Source organism: Coregonus clupeaformis, unplaced genomic scaffold (genome assembly GCF_020615455.1).
Source record: "Coregonus clupeaformis isolate EN_2021a unplaced genomic scaffold, ASM2061545v1 scaf1972, whole genome shotgun sequence".
In the NCBI taxonomy this organism is placed as follows: Eukaryota; Metazoa; Chordata; class Actinopteri; order Salmoniformes; family Salmonidae; genus Coregonus; species Coregonus clupeaformis.
The window spans coordinates 38751-62593 of NW_025535426.1; the positions used below are offsets into that span (position 1 = coordinate 38751).

The window sequence follows — 23843 nt, forward strand, 5'->3', positions numbered from 1 at the left end:
ATTTCTTGGAATGGCCTAGTCAAAGCCCAGACCTCAATCCAATTGAGAATCTGTGGTATGACTTAAAGATTGCTGTACACCAGCGGAACCAATCCAACTTGAAGGAGCTGGAGCAGTTTTGCCTTGAAGAATGGGCAAAAATCCCAGTGGCTAGATGTGCCATGCTTATAGAGACATACCCCAAGAGACTTGCAGCAGTAATTGCTGCAAAAGGTGGCTCTACAAAGTATTGACTTTGGGGGGGATGAATAGTTATGCACGCTCAATTGTTCTGTTTCTTGTCTTATTTCTTGTTTGTTTCACACAAAAAAATATTTTGCATCTTCAAAGTAGTGTAAATCAAATGATACAACCCCCCCCCAAAATCTATTTAAATTCCAGGTTGTAAGGCAACAAAATAGGAAAAATGCCAAGGGGGGTGAATACTTTCACAAGCCACTGTATCAGAGCTCTTGCAGCATGAACTGACATGTTTTCCACCTAATCAAAAGATCAGAGAATGAATCTAGTATTGAACTGCAGTGCATAAGATGTGGTAATTAGTTGACTCAGAGAAAGACAAAAGTTGAACAGTTTTGAACAAATTCTTCCAAAATTAAGGAGGAGCAAGAGAGAGAGAGCTAGCTATATTTGGTTGTATTTTTTCTCAATTTCACTTAGCTAGCAAATGCAGCTAGCTAGTTTAGCCTACTCATACACCCGGCTCAAACAGAGAAGAATGCTATGCTAGCTAGCTGGCTATGGCTATCCAGCACTGGAACTCTTCCAAGTCAAGGAAAGCTTTTGGTTGTATTAATTTATTGCCACTGGGGCCCGCCAGTGTAACTGATAAACTGCTTGCTGACTGCATGATTGTAGCGGGTTTACTAACGCCTTAGTTCTAGTAGCTATGGTGACTACGATGTAGGCTGTGTGTAGCGATTAGCAGTCATGATATGAACGTTTGGCTTGGAAAGGTTTTTTCGACTGATTGTAGCGGGTTTATTAACACGTGTCCAATAGAAACGGTTGATTACAACCTAGATCAGCTAGATGCAGGCAAGAGTGTGCAAAGTGGTATTGAATGTGTCACTGTCACCTTGATTACTCAAAATTATCTTGACCTGTGCACCTACGTTGTAAACTTTTCATAGGCTAGGTTGTAGCAACCTCATGATGGGTACAGGGAACATTAGAGTATCATGTAGTAGCCTAAACCTATCAATGTTACATTGAACTGGGTGAATGGAAGATGAATGACAGTCATCCAATATGCTGTAATAGAAATAAGGCTATGCTCATAATTATATATATATTTTTTTTTAAATAAATCACTGACCGCCACTGTGTTATGGGCTTGTCATTGGAAGGACAGGGAATATTTATGTTCAGTCTGCTGTCCACCAGACACTGGGAGACTAGAGGAAACCCTGGTTCAGTCTGCTGTCCACCAGACACTGGGAGACTAGAGGAAACCCTGGTTCAGTCTGCTGTCCACCAGACACTGGGAGACTAGAGGAAACCCTGGTTCAGTCTGCTGTCCACCAGACACTGGGAGACTAGAGGAAACCCTGGTTCAGTCTGCTGTCCACCAGACACTGGGAGACTAGAGGAAACCCTGGTTCAGTCTGCCTTCCCCCCAGACACTGGGAGACTAGAGGAAACCCTGGTTCAGTCTGCTGTCCACCAGACACTGGGAGACTAGAGGAAACCCTGGTTCAGTCTGCTGTCCACCAGACACTGGGAGACTAGAGGAAACCCTGGTTCAGTCTGCTGTCCACCAGACACTGGGAGACTAGAGGAAACCCTGGTTCAGTCTGCTGTCCACCAGACACTGGGAGACTAGAGGAAACCCTGGTTCAGTCTGCTGTCCACCAGACACTGGGAGACTAGAGGAAACCCTGGTTCAGTCTGCTGTCCACCAGACACTGGGAGACTAGAGGAAACCCTGGTTCAGTCTGCTGTCCACCAGACACTGGGAGACTAGAGGAAACCCTGGTTCAGTCTGCTGTCCACCAGACACTGGGAGACTAGAGGAAACCCTGGTTCAGTCTGCTGTCCACCAGACACTGGGAGACTAGAGGAAACCCTGGTTCAGTCTGCTGTCCACCAGACACTGGGAGACTAGAGGAAACCCTGGTTCAGTCTGCTGTCCACCAGACACTGGGAGACTAGAGGAAACCCTGGTTCAGTCTGCTGTCCACCAGACACTGGGAGACTAGAGGAAACCCTGGTTCAGTCTGCTGTCCACCAGACACTGGGAGACTAGAGGAAACCCTGGTTCAGTCTGCTGTCCACCAGACACTGGGAGACTAGAGGAAACCCTGGTTCAGTCTGCTGTCCACCAGACACTGGGAGACTAGAGGAAACCCTGGTTCAGTCTGCTGTCCACCAGACACTGGGAGACTAGAGGAAACCCTGGTTCAGTCTGCTGTCCACCAGACACTGGGAGACTAGAGGAAACCCTGGTTCAGTCTGCTGTCCACCAGACACTGGGAGACTAGAGGAAACCCTGGTTCAGTCTGCTGTCCACCAGACACTGGGAGACTAGAGGAAACCCTGGTTCAGTCTGCTGTCCACCAGACACTGGGAGACTAGAGGAAACCCTGGTTCAGTCTGCTGTCCACCAGACACTGGGAGACTAGAGGAAACCCTGGTTCAGTCTGCTGTCCACCAGACACTGGGAGACTAGAGGAAACCCTGGTTCAGTCTGCTGTCCACCAGACACTGGGAGACTAGAGGAAACCCTGGTTCAGTCTGCTTTCCACCAGACACTGGGAGACTAGAGGAAACCCTGGTTCAGTCTGCTGTCCACCAGACACTGGGAGACTAGAGGAAACCCTGGTTCAGTCTGCTGTCCACCAGACACTGGGAGACTAGAGGAAACCCTGGTTCAGTCTGCTGTCCACCAGACACTGGGAGACTAGAGGAAACCCTGGTTCAGTCTGCTGTTCACCAGACACTGGGAGACTAGAGGAAACCCTGGTTCAGTCTGCTGTCCACCAGACACTGGGAGACTAGAGGAAACCCTGGTTCAGTCTGCTGTCCACCAGACACTGGGAGACTAGAGGAAACCCTGGTTCAGTCTGCTGTCCACCAGACACTGGGAGACTAGAGGAAACCCTGGTTCAGTCTGCTGTCCACCAGACACTGAGACAAATTCACCTTTCAGCAGGACAATAACCGAAAACACAAGGCCAAATATACAATGGAGTTGCTTACCAAGATGATTAAATGTTCCTGAGTGGCCTAGTTACAGTTGACTTAAATACGCTTGAAAATCTATGGTAAGACTTGAAAATGGCTGTATAGCAATGATCAACAACCAACTTGAATGTGCAAATATTGTACAATCCAGGTGTGGATTTTTAATGAATTTATTTGCAAATTATGGTGGAAAATAAGTATTTGGTCACCTACAAACAAGCAAGATTTCTGGCTCTCACAGACCTGTAACTTCTTCTTTAAGAGGCTCCTCTGTCCTCCACTCGTTACCTGTATTAATGGCACCTGTTTGAACTTGTTATCAGTATAAAAGACACCTGTCCACAACCTCAAACAGTCACACTAACCCTAACTCCACTATGGCCAAGACCAAAGAGCTGTCAAAGGACACCAGAAACAAAATTGTAGACCTGCACCAGGTTGGGAAGACTGAATCTGCAATAGGTAAGCAGCTTGGTTTGAAGAAATCAACTGTGGGAGCAATTATTAGGAAATGGAAGACATACAAGACCACTGATAATCTCCCTCGATCTGGATCTCACCCCGTGGTGTCAAAATGATCACAAGAACGGTGAGCAAAAATCCCAGAACCACACGGGGGGACCTAGTGAATGACCTGCAGAGAGCTGGGACCAAAGTAACAAAGCCTACCATCAGTAACACACTACGCCGCCAGGGACTCAAATCCTGCAGTGCCAGACGTGTCCCCCTGCTTAAGCCAGTACATGTCCAGGCCTGTCTGAAGTTTGCTAGAGTGCATTTGGATGATCCAGAAGAGGATTGGGAGAATGTCATATGGTCAGATGAAACCAAAATAGAACTTTTTGGTAAAAACTCAACTCGTCGTGTTTGGAGGACAAAGAATGCTGAGTTGCATCCAAAGAACACCATACCTACTGTGAAGCATGGGGGTGGAAACATCATGCTTTGGGGCTGTTTTTCTGCAAAGGGACCCGTACGACTGATCCGTGTAAAGGAAATGAATGAATGGGGCCATGTATCGTGAGATTTTGAGTGAAAACCTCCTTCCATCAGCAAGGGCATTGAAGATGAAACGTGGCTGGGTCTTTCAGCATGACAAGGATCCCAAACACACCGCCCGGGCAACGAAGGAGTGGCTTCGTAAGAAGCATTTCAAGGTCCTGGAGTGGCCTAGCCAGTCTCCAGATCTCAACCCCATAGAAAATCTTTGGAGGGAGTTGAAAGTCCGTGTTGCCCAGCGACAGCCCCAAAACATCACTGCTCTAGAGGAGATCTGCATGGAGGAATGGGCCAAAATACCAGCAACAGTGTGTGAAAACCTTGTGAAGACTTACAGAAAACGTTTGACCTGTGTCATTGCCAACAAAGGGTATATAACAAAGTATTGAGAAACTTTTGTTATTGACCAAATACTTATTTTCCACCATAATTTGCAAATAAATTCATTAAAAATCCAACAATGTGATTTTCTGGATTTTTTTTTCTCATTTTGTCTGTCATAGTTGACGTGTACCTATGATGAAAATTACAGGCCTCTCTCATCTTTTTAAGTGGGAGAACTTGCACAATTGGTGGCTGACTAAATACTTTTTTTCCCCACTGTATGTAAATGTGATCTCTCCCTCCCTAAAAACAGGTCTTGCCGGCAGGACAAGCCATCCTCTGATTTTTCGTCAGCAACACGTGAAAACGGAGGTAGGGGCAATGGGCTGATTTGGTATTCACTGTATGTGTGATGGTGTTTTTAGGGTGTGTGATGGTGTTGTTAGTGTGTGTGATGGTGTTGTTAGTGTGTGTGATGGTGTTTTTAGTGTGTGTGATGGTGTTTTTAGTGTGTGTGTTGCGTACCTTGCGTCGATTGTTGTTGATGGCGCAGTCTTCATCCCGGTTACAGACAGTCTCATCCTGATCCTCTGGGTCTTCATCTTTCAGACTGGGGGGAGAGAATATACACTGAACATGATGCTCTTTCCATGACAGACAGACCAGGTGAATCTAGGTGAAAGATATGATCCCTTGATGTCACTTATTAAATCCACTTCAAATCAGTGTAGATGAAGGGGAGGAGACAGGTTAAAGAAGGATCTTTAAATCTTGAGACATGGATTATAATCTCTCATGGACAGATTCACATGTAAACGGCGAGAATCTGTCAAGACTTGGGTAGCAGTGGTTGTGACTATGGGTAGCAGTGGTTGTGACTATGGGTAGCAGTGGTTGTGACTATGGGTAGCAGTGGTTCCTCGTTTTGGGTTTTCTTCATTGATCATTTGGAAAAATTAGGATTACGATTACGATTAGGGTTAGGATTACGATTAGGATTACGATTAGGGTTAGGATTACGATTAGGGTTAGGATTACGATTAGGATTACGATTAGGGTTAGGATTACGATTAGGGTTAGGATTACGATTAGGGTTAGGATTAGGCGAAGACGGTTTTTAAACTGGGGCAGTGATTTCAAGCCCTGTGCTCAGTAGTTATTGTTACCGGGGAAACACTAAAGACGCACAGTTCGTTCTACATTTATATTTTCATTAAATGTTTCACATCCTAAACAAAACAATCATTTGTAGCGCATAAATTTATCAATATCATGTCACTTTTATATTCGACATTGGAAATTTGAGATAAAAGCGATGCTGCTGTGCCGGTGAACGGCTTTGGAACACAGACATTGACTGCGCCAGGTGGCCGTGTAACACGTGGCTGGTTTTTGACAATAGACTGTCTACAGCCATAACGTTTTGAACCTGGAAGAAGAACGAGAGACGGGATTGGCAAGAGGAATGTCGAAGTGTCCTGAAAACATGGTAAGCTAACGTTACTGAGTGTCAAGCTAGCTACAGTAGCTAGCTTCTTAGCTTGTTGGTTAGCTAGCTAAAATGGTGCATTTTACAACCAGATTGTCAGTTTTACACATATAGCTAGATAATGAACTAAAAACTGCAATTATCATAACCCATTATCATCTAGCAGTCTATGGTAGCTATATCTGTCAGATGTAAAGCAAGGAGGATCATGGCATGTGTCAGAAGCAATACATGTTGACTAACTACCACACATTAGCTAGATCCCATTAGCTAGCTAGCTAGATGTAACCGGTATAATCCTGGCGTAACTCCCTGTCAGAGAGACTGAGGTTAGAGGCCAGTGGGAGGTCAGGGGTCAGGGCTCTGTTTTAAGCACACTCACTACCTCTATCCGTCTCTCTCCAGGTGCTACAGAGATACTGGTCCAAGGACCTCTAGAGCCTTCTGACCAACTAACTGCCATCTCTCCAGAGCACAGAGAAGAAAACTCATAATAGTATATTTGAGGCACTCTGTAAACATCCTTCACTATGGCAGTCTGCCTGTGTGATCGCATAACATATCCAGGGCAACTGGTTGGATTGGATTTAATGTACTCACTCAAACTTACGCTCTCTCCTCCCTGTACAAAAAACTCCTTTTATAAAAAACGAACATGTGTCTATCCACTTATCCCCAGGTGACTCTTCTGGAACTATAGAGCAGCACATTATAACAAACTGAGGAAGGATGCAACTAACTAACCCTTTCAATGGCCACATTTTGGGGATGACAAATGCAATAAAGTTTGGTATAAAACAACTAATTTTCCAATTGTTAGATTACAAAAAACTACTTTTTCATAGCATGTTTGGCATGTTAGTTTTCACGTGTTTCTTTTTTCTGTGGTAACTTCAATGTCAAGACAGCACTTTGAGCTTATGATTCAAAAGGTCTAAAATCAGAGCAAGTCTCATATCCAGGGTGAATACATTTTATTATAGCTAACATCACAGGCCATCACACAGGTTCACATTTGCAGATAGCTAATAGGCAAGCTAGTAGCTTCGTTAGATTTTGGTGACGCACTGAATAATTATGGCTAGTTGGCTAAGCTTTGATCAAAAATGGATATCCAAAAATGGCTGGGCACTGCCAGGAGCAAATTAACTGAGGACCACCATGTCATGACCGATGCAGAGCTCAGCTACCAGCCTCCTAGCCTGACCACCCACTCCGCCTGCTGACCAACAAGATGGAGAAGGGTCAGTCCTAGCATCAGCAGCTTGGGGGTAACATCACAACAAGCATCTGCACCTCCGTTACCCCAGCAACAAGCATCTGCACCTCCGTTACCCCAGCAACAAGCATCTGCACCTCCGTTACCCCAGCAACTAGCATCTGCACCTCCGTTACCCCAGCAACAAGCATCTGCACCTCCGTTACCCCAGCAACTAGCATCTGCACCTCCGTTACCCCAGCAACTAGCATCTGCACCTCCGTTACCCCAGCCACTAGCAGCTGCACCTCCATTACCCCAGCAACTAGCAGCTGACGACCTCTGTGATGTGGATCCAGCGCAGGTTTGTCTTGACACTTAACCAAGCCGCATTTTCAGAGGGTTCAAGGACAGTGTGGCTTAAATATCTCCGCAAGGCAGATGCAGCCTTCCGTTATCCTTGTAGAAAATGTAACATTGGCGCCAATGCTAATTCAGACAGAGCTTTCACTTAAACTAGTTACTCAAATTGGAAACACACCAATGACAACACTAAAGGGCTGGGGAAGCATGCCTCTTGTAAAGGCATTTGAAATGCATGATTTTATGGAAGACAAAACAAACATGAAGGGCAATTGGAAAATAAATGTCCACTCTTCTTTGCAACTCTGCCTAGGTCAGCATCCCGGAGTCGCCTCTTCACTGTTGACGTTGAGACTGGTGATTTGCAGGTACTATTTAATGAAGCTGCCAGTTGAGGACCTGTGAGGCATCGGTTTCTCAAACTAGACACTCTTAATGTATTTGTCCTCTTGCTCAGTTGTGCACCGGGGCCTCCCACTCCTCTTTCTATTCTGTTTAGAGCCAGTTTGCGCTGTTCTGTGAAGGGAGTAGTACACAGCGTTGTACGAGATCTTCAGTTTCTTGGTAATTTCTCGCATGGAATAGCATTCATTTCTCAGAACAAGAATAGACTGATGAGTTTCAGAAGAAAGTTTTGAGCCTGTAATCGAACCCACAATTGCTGATGCTCCAGATACTCAACTAATCTCAAGAAGGCCAGTTTTATTGCTTCTTTAAAATCAGCACAACAGTTTTCAGCTGTGCTAACAATTGCAAAATAGTTTTCTAATGATCAATTCGCGTTTTAAAATGATCAACTTGGATTAGCAAACAACGTGCCATTGGAACACAGGACTGATGGTTGCTGTGCTAGCAAAACAGTCCTGTAGCTTAGCATCTGCGTCATCTGACCACTTCCTTATTAACGAGTCACTGGTGCTTCCTGCTTTAGTTTTTGCTTATAAGCAGGAATCAGGAGGATAGAATTGTGGTCAGATTTGCCAAATGGAGGGCGAGGGAGAGCTTTGTATGTGTCTCTGTGTGTGGAGTAAAGGTGGTCTAGAGTTTTTTTCCCTCTGGTTGCACATTTAACATGCTGGTAGAAATTAGGTAGAATGGATTTAAGTTTCCCTGCATTAAAGTCCCCGGCCACTGGGAGCGCTGCCTCTGGATGAGCGTTTTCCTGTTTGCTTATGGCCTTATACAGCTCATTGAGTGCAATCTTAGTGCCAGCATCGGTTTGTGGTGGTAAATAGACAGCCACGAAAAATATAGATGAAAACTCTCTTGGTAAATAGTGTGGTCTACAGCTTATCATAAGATACTCTACCTCAGGCGAGCAAAACCTCGAGACTTCCTTAGTATTTGATTTTATGCACCAGCTGTTGTTTCCAAATATACACAGACCACCACCCCTTGTCTTACCGGAGTCAGCCGTTCTATCCTGCCGATGTAGCGTATATCCCGCCAGCTGTATGTTGTCCATGTCGCCGTTCAGCCACGACTCAGTGAAACATAAGATATTACAGTTTTTAATGTCCCGTTGGTAGGATAACCGTAATCTTAGGTCATCAAATTTGTTCTCCAATGATTGAAGATTGGCTAATAGGATTGATGGGAGCGGCAGTTTACTCGCTCGCCGTCGGATCCTTACAAGGCACCCCGACCTACGTCCACGATATCTCCGTCTCTTTCTCATGCGAATGACAGTCATTTGGGCCTTGTCGGGTGTCTGTACATTATTTTGGTCTGTAGAATATCCTTCGCGTCCGACTCATTGAAGAAAAAATATTTGTCCAATACGAGGTGAGTAATCGCTGTCCTGATATCCAGAAGCTCTTTTTGGTCATAAGAGTCAATGGCAGAAACATTATGTACAGAATAAAAGTACAAATAAAACAAAAAAATACACAATAGCACAATTGGTTAGATGGCTGTAAAACGGAAGCCATCTCCTTCGGCGCCATCTTATAAAACTACTAACATTAAAGTTAGGGGATTTCTAACATGTTGAGGCCAGTTTCATCATCAGCAATCAGATCGTGTTGTCTGTGATGTTAACTTACAGCAAACTGCTAACCAACCAGATCGTGTTGTCTGTGATGTTAACTTACAGCAAACTGCTAACCAACCTCTTCTGATTAATCAATGTGTGTTTTAGAGCTCCTGCCCTCAACGTCAGTGTTTGTCAGAAATGACAGAGGTATTCAGAGTATAGTGCGACTTCAAACATCCGGCAAAGGTGTACTGCAAATATGTCAAGATTTCGGACATCTGTCCAACAAGAGCAGTCTACACTTAATGTAGAAAATGCTGCTGTTCCTTAGACATTTTATATGTCCAAGGAGACCTCTGAGGAAATGTTGTTCAGTGGTCAGGACTTCGAGGATGAACTATTTGTGGATGCTTTGATGGACACTGCAGGTGTAGGAGAAGGTGGAGGTCAGGGTAAGGTCGATGATGCTGAGGAGAGCGTTGATGATGAGGGTGATGATGTCGAGAAGATGTTTGACGATGAGGTTGAAAGTCTAACGGACTGTTTCAAAGCCTACTTGGTGAATTGGGCTCTTGAATATGGAATAACAAGGAGGAGACCGAAGTTCTGCCTTCATCATGGGTCCAGGATGGCATGAACTACTGGTCCCCTTCTACATCCACAGAATGCTGCACAAGGGCAGTGAAACGTCAAGCACCACCTGACCAAACATGGGGTTTGTTTGATGTGAACATCAGGTACACTAGGGGTGAGTTAATGTTATATTTGCAGTCAACTATTTATAACTGACATCAACCTCCTGAGACAACAATATGTATCTGCAATCTAAACACAAGACATGAATATTCCCTTCCAGACACCGTAAGCTTCCTATGGCTGTGGTCCAATCTGATCTTCAGACTGAGGAGGAAGATGACCGCCCTGCATATATGAAGAGAAAATGTATAACTATAACAAATATGATTTTTAAAAACATCTCAGTAAATGGCCTAAATATCCATCATATGTTTACTTCACTGGTCGTTATTATGAGTTCAATAACCTGATATTTTCAACATCAGGGGCACATATACGCAAATATTCAGTGCCACTGAAAGTGAGGATGAGGAGCCAAAAGGAAGAATTTCCATGCAAGGGCCAGTCAAACACCTCTAAGGGTTGGCCACCTGCACCAGTTATCAGACCTCCAGGCCAGTCAAACACCTCTAAGGGTTGGCCACCTGCACCAGTTATCAGACCTCCAGGCCAGTCAAACACCTCTAAGGGTTGGCCACCTGCACCAGTTATCAGACCTCCAGGCCAGTCAAACACCTCTAAGGGTTGGCCACCTGCACCAGTTATCAGACCTCCAGAGGACAGAAGAGAGACACCTGGGAATTCTGATTGGCTCAATCCTTGTTGGCCTATCATTCCACAGCAGCAGCAGCCGGTGTTAAGGTACATATTGTGGCCCCGCCCCCACCATCCCAGTAGCCCCTCCCTGCTCTATGATGTGATTGATTATGTTGTTTATCTGTATTATCCTTTAGAACTTTAACTACTGAAAGAATGTGAGGGATAAAACAACTTCTGTTTTGTATTTTTGCAAACTAACCCTAACCGGCTTTTGAACCTCTTGCCTTAAAAAGTGTTGTTATCAGTAAGTTTGCTTTCAAGGCCACTGCATGGGGCAGAGGCATGATGTCACAGAAGTCATTAATTAAATAAAACAGGCCAGCATGTCAATTTGATTGTCATCAGGGAAGTTCATTATTACACAGTTTTCAAGGCAGGAAGAATATAATGAACTGGAAATATTTTACAAAAAGCCGTTGATAAAACTATTTTGTAGGGTTAGGGGACTTGCAGAAACTATGAGTCATATTTCAGGGAGTATTTCAATAAGTCTTCTATTTTTAAAGGTGCTGTGCGTCGCAGCCATTCTGAAGTTCCTGATGTGGAGAAGGAAAAATACATAAAACGATGGATGCAGCTAGCCCCTGACAGAGATACAGCTAGCCCCTGACAGAGATGCAGCTAGCCCCCGACAGAGATACAGCTAGCCCCTGACAGAGATACAGCTAGCCCCAGACAGAGATACAGCTAGCCCCAGACAGAGATACAGCTAGCCCCTGACAGAGATACAGCTAGATGCAGCTAGCCCCTGACAGAGATGCAGCTAGATGCAGCTAGCCCCAGACAGAGATACAGCTAGCCCCAGACAGAGATACAGCTAGCCCCTGACAGAGATGCAGCTAGCCCCCGACAGAGATACAGCTAGCCCCAGACAGAGATACAGCTAGCCCCTGACAGAGATACAGCTAGCCCCTGACAGAGATACAGCTAGCCCCTGACAGAGATACAGCTAGCCCCAGACAGAGATACAGCTAGCCCCCGACAGAGATACAGCTAGATGCAGCTAGCCCCTGACAGAGATACAGCTAGCCCCCAGACAGAGATGCAGCTAGCCCCTGACAGAGATACAGCTAGGCGACAGAGACAGCTAGCCCCAGACAGAGATACAGCTAGCCCCTGACAGAGATACAGCTAGCCCCCGACAGAGATACAGCTAGCCCCAGACAGAGATACAGCTAGATACAGCTAGCCCCCGACAGAGATACAGCTAGCCCCTGACAGAGATACAGCTAGCCCCGACAGAGATACAGCTAGCCCCCGACAGAGATACAGCTAGATACAGCTAGCCCCTGACAGAGATACAGCTAGCCCCCGACAGAGATACAGCTAGCCCCCGACAGAGATGCAGCTAGCCCCAGACAGAGATGCAGCTAGCCCCCGACAGAGATGCAGCTAGCGCCTGACAGAGATGCAGCTAGCCCCAGACAGAGATGCAGCTAGCCCCCGACAGAGATGCAGCTAGCGCCTGACAGAGATGCAGCTAGCCCCCGACAGAGATGCAGCTAGCCCCTGACAGAGATGCAGCAAGCCCCTGACAGAGATACAGCTAGATGCAGCTAGCCCCCGACAGAGATGCAGCTAGATGCAGCTAGCCCCTGACAGAGATACAGCTAGCCCCTGACAGAGATACAGCTAGATACAGCTAGCCCCCGACAGAGATACAGCTAGCCCCTGACAGAGATGCAGCTAGCGCCTGACAGAGATGCAGCTAGCCCCCGACAGAGATGCAGCTAGCGCCTGACAGAGATACAGCTAGCCCCTGACAGAGATGCAGCTAGCCCCCGACAGAGATGCAGGGAGAAAAAGTAGAGAGTCAGAAGTGAACAGACCTTGGAGGAGTGATTGAGAAAACAGAATGCCTACCAGAGCTTTAATAGAAAGAAAGCTGAAATTGACTAATTCAAACTACTTCTCATTGCTAATGTGATCAAAAAATAAAAAAGTATTTCCTGTTTAAGTATCATTTTAGTATTTTGATACTTTGTGCAAGGCAATTGATCAGCATTCAAAACTTTGTGGATGGGTATAATTTCTATGTATAAAATGTAATATTGAAAATGACTAAAATCGGGTAATTTTGTACAGTCGTGGTCAAAAGTTTTGAGAATGACAAATATACATTTTCAAAGTCTGCTACCTCAGTTTTTATGATGGCAATTTGCATATACTCCAGGGTTGTGGGTTCAGTATGAAAAATAATATATGCACTCACTAACTGTAAAGTCGCTCTGGATAGGAGCGTCTGCTAAATGACTCACTAACTGGAAAGTCGCTCTGGATAGGAGCGTCTGCTAAATGACTCACTAACTGGAAAGTCGCTCTGGATAGGAGCGTCTGCTAAATGACTAAAATGTAAATGTAATGAAGAGTGATCAGATGAATTGCAATTAATTGCAAAGTCCCCCTTTGCCATGAAAATTAACTTAATCCCCCAAAAACATTTCCACTGCATTTCAGCCCTGACAAAAGGACCAGCTGACATCATGTCAGTGATTCTCTCGTTAACACAGGTGAGAGTGTTGACGAGGACAAGGCTGGAGATCACTCTGTCATGCTGATTGAGTTAGAATAACAGACTGGAAGCTTTAAAAAGGAGGGTAGCGCTTGAAATCATTGTTCTTCCTCTGTTAACCATGGTTACCTGCAAGGAAACACGTGCGGTCATCATTGCTTTGCACAAAAAAGGCTTCACAGGCAAGGATATTGCTGCTAGTAAGATTGCACCTAAATCAACCACTTATCGGATCATCAAGAACTTCAAAGAGAGAGGTTCAATTGTTGTGAAGAAGGCTTCAGGGCGCCCAAGAAAGTCCAGCAAGTGCCAGGACCGTCTCCTAAAGTTGATTCAGCTGCGGGATCGGGGCACCACCAGTGCAGAGTTTGCTCAGGAATGGCAGCAGGCAGGTGTGAGTGCATTTGCACGCACAGTGAGGCAAAGACTTTTGGAGGATGGCCTGGTGTCAAGAAGGGCAGCAAAGAAGCCACTTCTCTCCAGGAAAAACATCAGGGACAGACTGATATTCTGCAAAAGGTACAGGGATTGGACTGCTGAGGACTGGGGTAAAGTCATTTTCTCTGATGAATCCCCTTTCCGATTGTTTGGGGCATCCGGAAAACACCTTGTCCGGAGAAGACAAGGTGAGCGCTACCATCAGTCCTGTGTCATGCCAACAGTAAAGCATCCTGAGACCATTCATGTGTGGGGTGGCTTCTCAGCCAAGGGAGTGGGCTCACTCACAATTTTGCCTAAGAACACAGCCATGAATAAAGAATGGTACCAACACATCCTCCGAGAGCAACTTCTCCCAACCATCCAAGAACAGTGTTCGGTGACGACCAATGCCTTTTCCAGCATGATGGAGCACCTCGCCATAAGGCAAAAGTGATAACTAAGTGGCTCGGGGAACTGTCACGAGAATTTTGTTATCTCAATGGTTGAAGTCAACTACCTCTTAAATATTTGAATATTTCCCAAGAGGTTGTAAATCTCTTAGTTTAAATAAAATAAGCAAAGACCCAATCCTGCAATGGTCAGCCTTTATGCATCGATCTGAAAATCACCCAATGACCCTAACCCCTAACCCAATCAACGTTTTACCTTTACTACGCCCCTAAATGGGCCAATGAAAAAGCTCCTAGCCCATATTTAGGCAACATTTCTCTATAAGCTTGAAGAAGCCCTAACCCTAACCCTAACCTAGTCGTCTTTTCCTGTGTCTATTTCACACTTCTTTTTTTAAGACCCAAATAGTCTGTTGCTGAGCAAACATGCATCCTACACAGACACCTAAGATGGGGACATGTTCTTCAGTGTCTAGTTTCACATCCTGTTTCCTGCTAGCATAGATATGAAAATAAGCCAAAGCCCTCGTTTTTCTTCTAACTAAACTTATTGTAGTTTTATGATTCTATCACATTCCTATAATTTTCAGGGTGTAATACTTTTAGTCACATTAACAAATTCCTCTATCAGGAACAAAACATTGACATTTTGGGTCCATGGCCAGGAAACTCCCCAGACCTTAATCCCATTGAGAACTTGTGGTCAATCCTCAAGAGGCGCGTGGACAAACAAAAATCCACAAATTCTGACAAACTCCAAGCATTGATTATGCAAGAATGGACTGCCATCAGTCAGGATGTGGGCATGAAATGGGTCCGCGGTCAAACGACCACCCGTCATCACTGTCAAACGCTCCCTAAAACACTTTAGCGAGCAGGCCTTTCTAATTGACCTGGCCCAGGTATCCTGGATGGATATTGACCTCATTGCTTCAGTAGAGGATGCCTGGTTGTTCTTTAAAAGTGCTTTCCTCTCAATCTTAAATAAGCATGCCCCATTCAAAAAAAATCAGAACTATGAACAGATATAGCCCCTGGTTCACCCCAGACTTGCCCAGCACAAAAACATCCTGTGGCGTACTGCATTAGCGTCGAACAGCCCCCGCGATATGCAACTTTTCAGGGAAGTTAGGAACCAATATACACAAGCAGTTAGGAAAGCAAAGGCTAACTTTTTCAAACATAAATTTGCATCCTGTAGCACTAACTCCAAAAAGTTTAGGGACACTAAAGTCCATGGAGAGTAAGAGCACCTCCTCCCAACTGCACTGAGGCTAGGAAACACTATCACCACCGATAAATCTACAATAATCGAGAATTTCAACAAGCATTTTGCTACGGCTGGCCATGCTTTCCACCTGGCTACCACTACCCCGGCCACCAGCTCTGCACCCTCCGCTGCATCTTGCCCATGCCCCCCCCCCCCTGCTAGCTAACGTTAGCCAAGTGGTGACTGTGGGTAGCTGCTAGCTAACGTTAGCCAAGTGGAGACTGTGGGTAGCTTCTAGCTAACGTTAGCCAAGTGGAGACTGTGGGTAGCTTCTAGCTAACGTTAGCCAAGTGGCGACTGTGGGTAGCTTCTAGCTAACGTTAGCCAAGTGGAGACTGTGGGTAGCTTCTAGCTAACGTTAGCCAAGTGGCGACTGTGGGTAGCTTCTAGCTAACGTTAGCCAAGTGGAGACTGTGGGTAGCTTCTAGCTAACGTTAGCCAAGTGGAGACTGTGGGTAGCTGCTAGCTAACGTTAGCCAAGTGGAGACTGTGGGTAGCTTCTAGCTAACGTTAGCCAAGTGGAGACTGTGGGTAGCTTCTAGCTAACGTTAGCCAAGTGGAGACTGTGGGTAGCTTCTAGCTAACGTTAGCCAAGTGGCGACTGTGGGTAGCTTCTAGCTAACGTTAGCCAAGTGGAGACTGTGGGTAGCTTCTAGCTAACGTTAGCCAAGTGGAGACTGTGGGTAGCTTCTAGCTAATGTTAACTAAGTGGCGACTGTGGGTAGCTTCTAGCTAACGTTAGCCAAGTGGAGACTGTGGGTAGCTTCTAGCTAACGTTAACTAAGTGGTGACTGTGGGTAGCTTCTAGCTAACGTTAACTAAGTGGTGACTGTGGGTAGCTTCTAGCTAACGTTAGCTAATTGGTGACTGTGGGTAGCTGCTAGCTAACGTTAGCTAATTGGTGACTGTGGGTAGCTGCTAGCTAACGTTAGCTAATTGGTGACTGTGGGTAGCTGCTAAATCAACTAATTAAATCAAAGCTAGCATCTGAATGAGTAGCTAACTACAATACAGAATGGGACCCAAAGCTAGCATCATGACAGACAACTTACTGTTCAAATTGGTTCATCTCAGCTTCGATCAGTCTTCTTCACAGAGAAGCGAACCTCGCGACAACAAGGATAGTTGATGGATTTAAACGGTACTAATCGTTTTTATTAGCTAGCTGGCTAAATTCACTCGCTAACTCACTTCAAATAACAAGCAAGATAGCGAGCCTCCGGTCCAGTAAGGGACGGTGGATGGGACAAATGGAACGAAATTGAAAGCGGAATGCCCCAGCTCCGTTCATTTCTCGAATGTATTTATGTTGGATGGATGAACGGACGGATCTATAGCCTGCTTTCCTATTTTAGATAGTGAATAATCAACATCATGTAATATATGTTGCGGACCGGTATGCTCATGCAGTAACTGAAGAACTGTAGCCGTAATATCATGGCCCACCACAGGAGGGCGCTGTTACCTCTGTAGTCAGTAGATGTGATACCAGCCTGGCTATGACAGTGGTGATGGTTTGCAGTTTTAGGTCTTTCTATTGGTTTACTAAGCCAGGCAAGCCCAAACAATCACAGATAAACTATTTGATTTATTTTGGACATCAGAGCAACCTTGAGGGAATCTTATTTGAGTCAGAAAAGGATGTTCATATGATAGGGAAGATACTGTATACAAAACCTTGCAGCGCATATCCAACTGACAATATCTTAGAAAACATTTTACATAGGGAAAGTTGGAGCATAAATAACTAAATTACAGTTAACGAAAATGTATACTTAATCCAGTATAAACTAATGTATAGAATGTATTATACAACAGCGGCTAGTGGCTCTGGGCAGAGTGATGCTGGGGGGAGCTAGTGGCTCTGGGCAGAGTGATGCTGGGGGGAGCTAGTGGGTCTGGGCAGAGTGATGCTGGGGGGTGGCTAGTGAGTCTGGGCAGAGTGATGGTGGGGGGGGCTAGTGAGTCTGGGCAGAGTGATGGTGGGGGGAGCTAGTGGGTCTGGGCAGAGTGATGTAGTTGATCTGGAGATGGGGAGAGCTAGTGGGTCTGGGCAGGGTGATGTAGTTGATCTGGAGATGGGGAGAGCTAGTGGCTCTGGGCAGAGTGATGCTGGGGGAGCTAGTGGGTCTGGGCAGAGTGATGCTGGGGGGGTGGGGGGGCTAGTGGGTCTGGGCAGAGTGATGCTGGGGGAGCTAGTGGGTCTGGGCAGGGTGATGTAGTTGATCTGGAGATGGGGAGCTAGTGGGTCTGGGCAGGGTGATGTAGTTGATCTGGAGATGGGGAGCTAGTGGGTCTGGGCAGGGTGATGTAGTTGATGGAGATGGGGAGCTAGTGGGTCTGGGCAGGGTGATGTAGTTGATCTGGAGATGGGGGAGCTAGTGGGTCTGGGCAGGGTGATGTAGTTGATCTGGAGATGGGGAGCTAGTGGGTCTGGGCAGGGTGATGTAGTTGATGGAGATGGGGAGCTAGTGGGTCTGGGCAGGGTGATGTAGTTGATCTGGAGATGGGGAGCTAGTGGGTCTGGGCAGGGTGATGTAGTTGATCTGGAGATGGGGAGCTAGTGGGTCTGGGCAGGGTGATGTAGTTGATGGAGATGGGGAGCTAGTGGGTCTGGGCAGGGTGATGTAGTTGATGGAGATGAGGGGCTAGTGGGTCTGGGCAGGGTGATGCTGGGGGGGGAGCTAGTGGCTCTGGGCAGAGTGATGCTGGGGGGAGCTAGTGGGTCTGGGAAGAGTGATGCTGGGGGGAGCTAGTGGCTCTGGGCAGAGTGATGCTGGGGGGGAGCTAGTGGCTCTGGGAAAGAGTGATGCTGGGGGGGGCTAGTGGGTCTGGGAAGAGTGATGCTGGGGGGAGCTAGTGGGTCTGGGAAGAGTGATGCTGGGGGGGAGCTAGTGGCTCTGGGCAGAGTGATGCTGGGGGGAGCTAGTGGCTCTGGGCAGAGTGATGCTGGGGGGCTAGTGAGTCTGGGCAGAGTGATGGTGGGGGGGCTAGTGAGTCTGGGCAGAGTGATGGTGGGGGGAGCTAGTGAGTCTGGGCAGAGTGATGGTGGGGGGGGAGCTAGTGGGTCTGGGCAGAGTGATGTAGTTGATCTGGAGATGGGGAGAGCTAGTGGGTCTGGGCAGGGTGATGTAGTTGATCTGGAGATGGGGAGAGCTAGTGGGTCTGGGCAGAGTGATGTAGTTGATCTGGAGATGGGGAGAGCTAGTGGCTCTGGGCAGAGTGATGCTGGGGGGGGAGCTAGTGGGTCTGGGCAGAGTGATGCTGGGGGGGGGTGGGGGGGCTAGTGGGTCTGGGCAGAGTGATGCTGGGGGGGGCTAGTGGGTCTGGGCAGGGTGATGTAGTTGATGGAGATGGGGAGCTAGTGGGTCTGGGCAGGGTGATGTAGTTGATCTGGAGATGGGGAGCTAGTGGGTCTGGGCAGGGTGATGTAGTTGATCTGGAGATGGGGAGCTAGTGGGTCTGGGCAGGGTGATGTAGTTGATCTGGAGATGGGGAGCTAGTGGGTCTGGGCAGGGTGATGTAGTTGATGGAGATGGGGAGCTAGTGGGTCTGGGCAGGGTGATGTAGTTGATGGAGATGGGGGGCTAGTGGGTCTGGGCAGGGTGATGTAGTTGATCTGGAGATGGGGCGCTAGTGGGTCTGGGCAGGGTGATGTAGTTGATCTGGAGATGGGGAGCTAGTGGGTCTGGGCAGGGTGATGTAGTTGATGGAGATGGGGGAGCTAGTGGGTCTGGGCAGGGTGATGTAGTTGATCTGGAGATGGGGAGCTAGTGGGTCTGGGCAGGGTGATGTAGTTGATCTGGAGATGGGGAGCTAGTGGGTCTGGGCAGGGTGATGTAGTTGATCTGGAGATGGGGAGCTAGTGGGTCTGGGCAGGGTGATGTAGTTGATGGAGATGGGGAGCTAGTGGGTCTGGGCAGGGTGATGTAGTTGATCTGGAGATGGGGAGCTAGTGGGTCTGGGCAGGGTGATGTAGTTGATCTGGAGATGGGGAGCTAGTGGGTCTGGGCAGGGTGATGTAGTTGATCTGGAGATGGGGAGCTAGTGGGTCTGGGTAGGGTGATGTAGTTGATCTGGAGATGGGGAGCTAGTGGGTCTGGGCAGGGTGATGTAGTTGATCTGGAGATGGGGAGCTAGTGGGTCTGGGCAGGGTGATGTAGTTGATGGAGATGGGGAGCTAGTGGGTCTGGGCAGGGTGATGTAGTTGATGGAGATGGGGAGAGCTAGTGGGTCTGGGCAGGGTGATGTAGTTGATGGAGATGGGGAGCTAGTGGGTCTGGGCAGGGTGATGTAGTTGATGGAGATGGGGAGCTAGTGGGTCTGGGCAGGGTGATGTAGTTGATGGAGATGGGGAGCTAGTGGGTCTGGGCAGGGTGATGTAGTTGATCTGGAGATGGGGGGAGCTAGTGGGTCTGGGCAGGGTGATGTAGTTGATGGAGATGGGGAGCTAGTGGGTCTGGGCAGGGTGATGTAGTTGATCTGGAGATGGGGAGCTAGTGGGTCTGGGCAGGGTGATGTAGTTGATGGAGATGGGGGGAGCTAGTGGGTCTGGGCAGGGTGATGTAGTTGATGGAGATGGGGCGCTAGTGGGTCTGGGCAGGGTGATGTAGTTGATCTGGAGATGGGGAGCTAGTGGGTCTGGGCAGGGTGATGTAGTTGATGGAGATGGGAAGCTAGTGGGTCTGGGCAGGGTGATGTAGTTGATGGAGATGGGAAGCTAGTGGGTCTGGGCAGGGTGATGTAGTTGATGGAGATGGGGAGCTAGTGGGTCTGGGCAGGGTGATGTAGTTGATCTGGAGATGGGGAGCTAGTGGGTCTGGGCAGGGTGATGTAGTTGATCTGGAGATGGGGGAGCTAGTGGGTCTGGGCAGGGTGATGTAGTTGATAGAGATGGGGGAGCTAGTGGGTCTGGGCAGGGTGATGTAGTTGATGGAGATGGGGAGCTAGTGGGTCTGGGCAGGGTGATGTAGTTGATCTGGAGATGGGGGAGCTAGTGGGTCTGGGCAGGGTGATGTAGTTGATCTGGAGATGGGGAGCTAGTGGGTCTGGGTAGGGTGATGTAGTTGATGGAGATGGGGGGCTAGTGGGTCTGGGCAGGGTGATGTAGTTGATGGAGATGGGAAGCTATTGGGTCTGGGCAGGGTGATGTAGTTGATGGGGAGCTAGTGGGTCTGGGCAGGGTGATGTAGTTGATGGAGATGGGAAGCTAGTGGGTCTGGGCAGGGTGATGTAGTTGATGAAGATGGGGAGAGCTAGTGGGTCTGGGAAGGGTGATGTAGTTGATGGAGATGGGGAGCTAGTGGGTCTGGGCAGGGTGATGTAGTTGATGGAGATGGGGAGCTAGTGGGTCTGGGCAGGGTGATGTAGTTGATGGAGATCGGGGAGCTAGTGGGTCTGGGCAGGGTGATGTAGTTGATCTGGAGATGGTTAGCTAGTGGGTCTGGGCAGGGTGATGTAGTTGATGGAGATGGGGGGAGCTAGTGGGTCTGGGCAGGGTGATGTAGTTGATCTGGAGATGGGGAGCTAGTGGGTCTGGGCAGGGTGATGTAGTTGATCTGGAGATGGGGAACTAGTGGGTCTGGGCAGGGTGATGTAGTTGATCTGGAGATGGGGAGCTAGTGGGTCTGGGCAGGGTGATGTAGTTGATGGAGATGGGGGAGCTAGTGGGTCTGGGCAGGGTGATGTAGTTGATCTGGAGATGGGGGGCTAGTGGGTCTGGGCAGGGTGATGTAGTTGATGGAGATGGGGAGCTAGTGGGTCTGGGCAGGGTGATGTAGTTGATCTGGAGATGGGGAGCTAGTGGGTCTGGGCAGGGTGATGTAGTTGATCTGGAGATGGGGAGCTAGTGGGTCTGGGCAGGGTGATGTAGTTGATCTGGAGATGGGGAGCTAGTGGGTCTGGGCAGGGTGATGTAGTTGATGGAGATGGGGAGCTAGTGGGTCTGGGGCAGGGTGATGTAGTTGATCTGGAGATGGGGAGCTAGTGGGTCTGGGCAGGGTGATGTAGTTGATGGAGATGGGGAGCTAGTGGGTCTGGGCAGGGTGATGTAGTTGATCTGGAGATGGGGAGCTAGTGGGTCTGGGCAGGGTGATGTAGTTGATCTGGAGATTGGGAGCTAGTGGGTCTGGGCAGGGTGATGTAGTTGATGGAGATGGGGAGCTAGTGGGTCTGGGCAGGGTGATGTAGTTGATCTGGAGATGGGGAGCTAGTGGGTCTGGGCAGAGGTGATGTAGTTGATGGAGATGGGGAGTTAGTGGGTCTGGGCAGGGTGATGTAGTTGATCTGGAGATGGGGAGCTAGTGGGTCTGGGCAGGGTGATGTAGTTGATGGAGATGGGGAGCTAGTGGGTCTGGGCAGGGTGATGTAGTTGATCTGGAGATGGGGAGCTAGTGGGTCTGGGGCAGGGTGATGTAGTTGATCTGGAGATTGGGAGCTAGTGGGTCTGGGCAGGGTGATGTAGTTGATGGAGATGGGGAGCTAGTGGGTCTGGGCAGGGTGATGTAGTTGATCTGGAGATGGGGAGCTAGTGGGTCTGGGCAGGGTGATGTAGTTGATGGAGATGGGGAGTTAGTGGGTCTGGGCAGGGTGATGTAGTTGATCTGGAGATGGGGAGCTAGTGGGTCTGGGCAGAGTGATGTAGTTGATGGAGATGGGGTATAGATATTTCAAACCATGGTCTGGTCTATCATCACCATCGGTCTCACTTCTGGATGTGACAGACAACGTCGGCCTACAACAAGTATCCTAACACGTCTTAATCAATGGGTCTATCAAGTATCCTAACACGTCTTAATCAATGGGTCTTTCAAGTATCCTAACACGTCTTAATCAATGGGTCTATCAAGTATCCTAACACGTCTTAATCAATGGGTATATCAAGTATCCTAACACGTCTTAATCAATGGGTCTTTCAAGTATCCTAACACGTCTTAATCAATGGGTCTATCAAGTATCCTAACACGTCTTAATCAATGGGTCTATCAAGTATCCTAACACATCTTAATCAATGGGTCTATCAAGTATCCTAACACGTCTTAATCAATGGGTCTATCAAGTATCCTAACACGTCTTAATCAATGGGTCTATCAAGTATCCTAACACGTCTTAATCAATGGGTCTATCAAGTATCCTAACATGTCTTAATCAATGGGTTTATCTCAATTAATCTTTCCTTGATTCCTTCCATCCTCTCTCCTCGCCTCCTTGTCAACTGTATGGAAGTAGCAGGTTCAAGGTCCCTTCCCTCAGATGCTGGGAAAGGATGAGGAATTAAGATGAATAGAGAAAGCGCCAGTGTGTAGAGGTGTGGTGTGTATAGAGGTGTGGTGTGTATAGAGATGAGGTGTGTATAGAGGTGAGGTGTGTATAGAGGTGAGGTGTGTATAGAGGTGTCTATATAGAGGTGAGATGTCTATATAGAGGTGAGGTGTGTATAGAAGTGAGGTGTGTATAGAGGTGTCTATATAGAGGTGAGGTGTGTATAGAGGTGTCTATATAGAGGTGTGGTGTGTATAGAGGTGTGGTGTGTATAGAGGTGTGGTGTGTATAGAGGTGAGGTGTGTATAGAGGTGAGTGTGTATAGAGGTGGTGTGTATAGAGTGTGAGTGTGTATAGAGGTGAGGTGTGTATAGAGGTGTCTATATAGAGGTGAGGTGTGTATAGAGGTGAGGTGTGTATAGAGGTGAGGTGTGTATAGAGGTGAGGTGTGTATAGAGGTGAGGTGTGTATAGAGGTGTGGTGTGTATAGAGGTGAGGTGTGTATAGAGGTGTCTATATAGAGGTGTGGTGTGTATAGAGGTGTGGTGTGTATAGAGGTGAGGTGTGTATAGAGGTGTGGGTAGAGGTGTGGTGTGTATAGAGGTGTGGTGTGTATAGAGGTGAGGTGTGTATAGAGGTGAGGTGTGTATAGAGGTGAGGTGTGTATAGAGGTGTGGGTAGAGGTGTGGTGTGTATAGAGGTGTGGTGTGTATAGAGGTGAGGTGTGTATAGAGGTGTCTATATAGAGGTGAGGTGTGTATAGAGGTGAGGTGTGTATAGAGGTGTGGTGTGTATAGAGGTGTCTATATAGAGGTGTGGTGTGTATAGAGGTGTCTATATAGAGGTGAGGTGTGTATAGAGGTGAGGTGTGTATAGAGGTGAGGTGTGTATAGAGGTGTCTATATAGAGGTGTGGTGTGTATAGAAGGTGTCTATATAGAGGTGAGGTGTGTATAGAGGTGAGGTGTGTATAGAGTGTGAGTGTGTATAGAGGTGTCTATATAGAGGTGAGGTGTGTATAGAGGTGTGGTGTGTATAGAGGT

The 23843-nt window shown here is 47.6% G+C and overlaps 1 protein-coding gene across 2 annotated transcripts in view; it reads right to left on the reverse strand.

Moving 5' to 3' along the window:
* LOC121557773 (eukaryotic translation initiation factor 4E type 2) overlaps positions 1 to 16965 on the reverse strand; it is a 35373-nt gene extending 18408 nt beyond the window's left edge. For both annotated transcript variants that reach the window (XM_045219009.1, XM_045219008.1), the window contains exons 1-2: positions 16594 to 16965; positions 5035 to 5119 (exon numbers count right to left, since the gene is read on the reverse strand). In XM_045219009.1, the coding sequence (XP_045074944.1) occupies positions 5035 to 5119; positions 16594 to 16610 (102 nt within the window). In that variant the 5' untranslated portion in view covers positions 16611 to 16965. The remainder of the gene's footprint in view (positions 1 to 5034; positions 5120 to 16593) is intronic.
* Between the last annotated feature and the right edge of the window lie 6878 nt (positions 16966 to 23843).